The 1,650-nt window shown below is 64.1% G+C and overlaps 1 protein-coding gene across 1 annotated transcript in view; it reads left to right on the top strand.

The window, feature by feature from the left end:
* Nucleotides 1–151: 151 nt before the first annotated feature.
* The window catches only part of LOC113979899 (myosin-7), a gene marked incomplete at its 3' end in the record, with an annotated part of 4,289 nt that continues 2,790 nt past the window's right edge, over nt 152–1,650 (top strand). Inside the window, exons 1-6 of the mRNA XM_027707177.1 lie at nt 152–268; nt 396–705; nt 788–861; nt 974–1,061; nt 1,147–1,264; nt 1,367–1,490. Of these exons, the coding sequence (XP_027562978.1) occupies nt 167–268; nt 396–705; nt 788–861; nt 974–1,061; nt 1,147–1,264; nt 1,367–1,490 (816 nt within the window). The remainder of the gene's footprint in view (nt 269–395; nt 706–787; nt 862–973; nt 1,062–1,146; nt 1,265–1,366; nt 1,491–1,650) is intronic.

Raw genomic sequence — 1,650 nt, 5'->3', positions numbered from 1 at the left:
CTCACCCCATTGGGTCTCAGGTTCACCCCCCTGGCCCCGTTGGGGGTTGAGTTGACCGCGCCGATCCCGTCATCCGCCCCTCCCTCTCCTCCCCCAGTTCAACAGCTTCGAGCAGCTCTGCATCAACTTCACCAACGAGAAGCTGCAGCAGTTCTTCAACCACCACATGTTCGTGCTGGAGCAGGAGGAGTACAAGAAAGAGGGCATCGAGTGGGAGTTCATCGACTTCGGCATGGACCTCCAGGCCTGCATCGACCTCATCGAGAAGGTACCACCCCCACCAGGGCCTCCGGGGGGGGGCGGATGGAGGAGGGTCCCGTCAGTGACCCAACGAGTGACTTTTGGGCGGTCCTCGGTGTCCCCCGTGGCCAACGACATCTCCTCCTCCTCCCCAGCCCATGGGGATCATGTCCATCCTGGAGGAGGAGTGCATGTTCCCCAAGGCCTCGGACATGACCTTCAAGGCCAAGCTCTACGACAACCACCTGGGCAAGTCGGCCAACTTCGGGAAGCCGCGCAACGTCAAGGGCAAGGCCGAGGCCCACTTCTCGCTCGTCCACTACGCCGGCACCGTGGACTACAACATCCTGGGCTGGCTGGAGAAGAACAAGGACCCCCTCAACGAGACGGTGGTGGGGCTCTACCAGAAATCCGCCCTCAAGCTCTTGGCCAGCCTCTTCTCCAACTACGCCGGGGCGGACTCCGGTGGGTGACGGGTGGATGGAGAAGACAGTCGCCTACTGGAGTTGCCTTCGTTCCCACCTCACCCCATCCGTCTTCTCCTCAGGTGGTGACGGCGGGAAGGGCAAAGGGGCCAAGAAGAAAGGTTCCTCCTTCCAGACGGTCTCGGCCCTGCACCGGGTGAGAGACTCCGTGGGGCAGAGGGGGGACAACCCCCGGTGTGGCCAACCACCCTCCACCCGTGGCCCCTCCCCTGCTCTCCCTTCGGTCAACCTCTTCTCTCCTCCCCCAGGAGAACCTCAACAAGCTGATGGCCAACCTCAAGACCACCCACCCCCACTTCGTGCGCTGCCTCGTCCCCAACGAGCGGAAGCAACCGGGTGAGCAGAGGGCGGGGAGGGGGGGGTGGGAAGATGGTGGGTGTGGCTCGTGGTTGACCCCCCCAGCCCGTGTCCATCCCCCCAGGTGTGATGGACAACGCCCTGGTGATGCACCAGCTCCGCTGCAACGGGGTCCTGGAGGGGATCCGCATCTGCCGCAAGGGCTTCCCCAACCGCATCCTCTACGGGGACTTCCGCCAGCGGTGGGCACGGGGCGGGGGGCGTGGGGCTGGGGGCACAGGGTGGGGGGCACAACCCCACCAGGGCTGATCGGGGGGGGGTGTTGTGTCCTCTCTGCCCACCAGGTACCGCATCCTGAACCCCGCGGCCATCCCCGAGGGGCAGTTCATCGACAGCCGCAAGGGCGCCGAGAAGCTCCTGGGCTCCATCGACATCGACCACAACCAGTACAAGTTCGGGCACACCAAGGTGAGCCCAAACACGGGGACTCTGTTCAACCCCAGTCCCACCTCCCATGAAGTGACAGGGACCTCACCGTCTGTCCATCCGTGTGTCCATCTGTCCATCTGCGTGTCCATCTGTCCATCCGCGTGTCCATCTGTCCATCCGCGTGTCCATCTGTCCATCC

This window comes from Neopelma chrysocephalum, unplaced genomic scaffold, assembly GCF_003984885.1.
Source record: "Neopelma chrysocephalum unplaced genomic scaffold, ASM398488v2 Primary Assembly neopelma1_90357, whole genome shotgun sequence".
Lineage (NCBI taxonomy): Eukaryota > Metazoa > Chordata > Aves > Passeriformes > Pipridae > Neopelma > Neopelma chrysocephalum.
The sequence above is the reverse complement of the archived record's forward strand: the minus strand, read 5'-3'. Positions and strand labels throughout refer to the sequence as shown.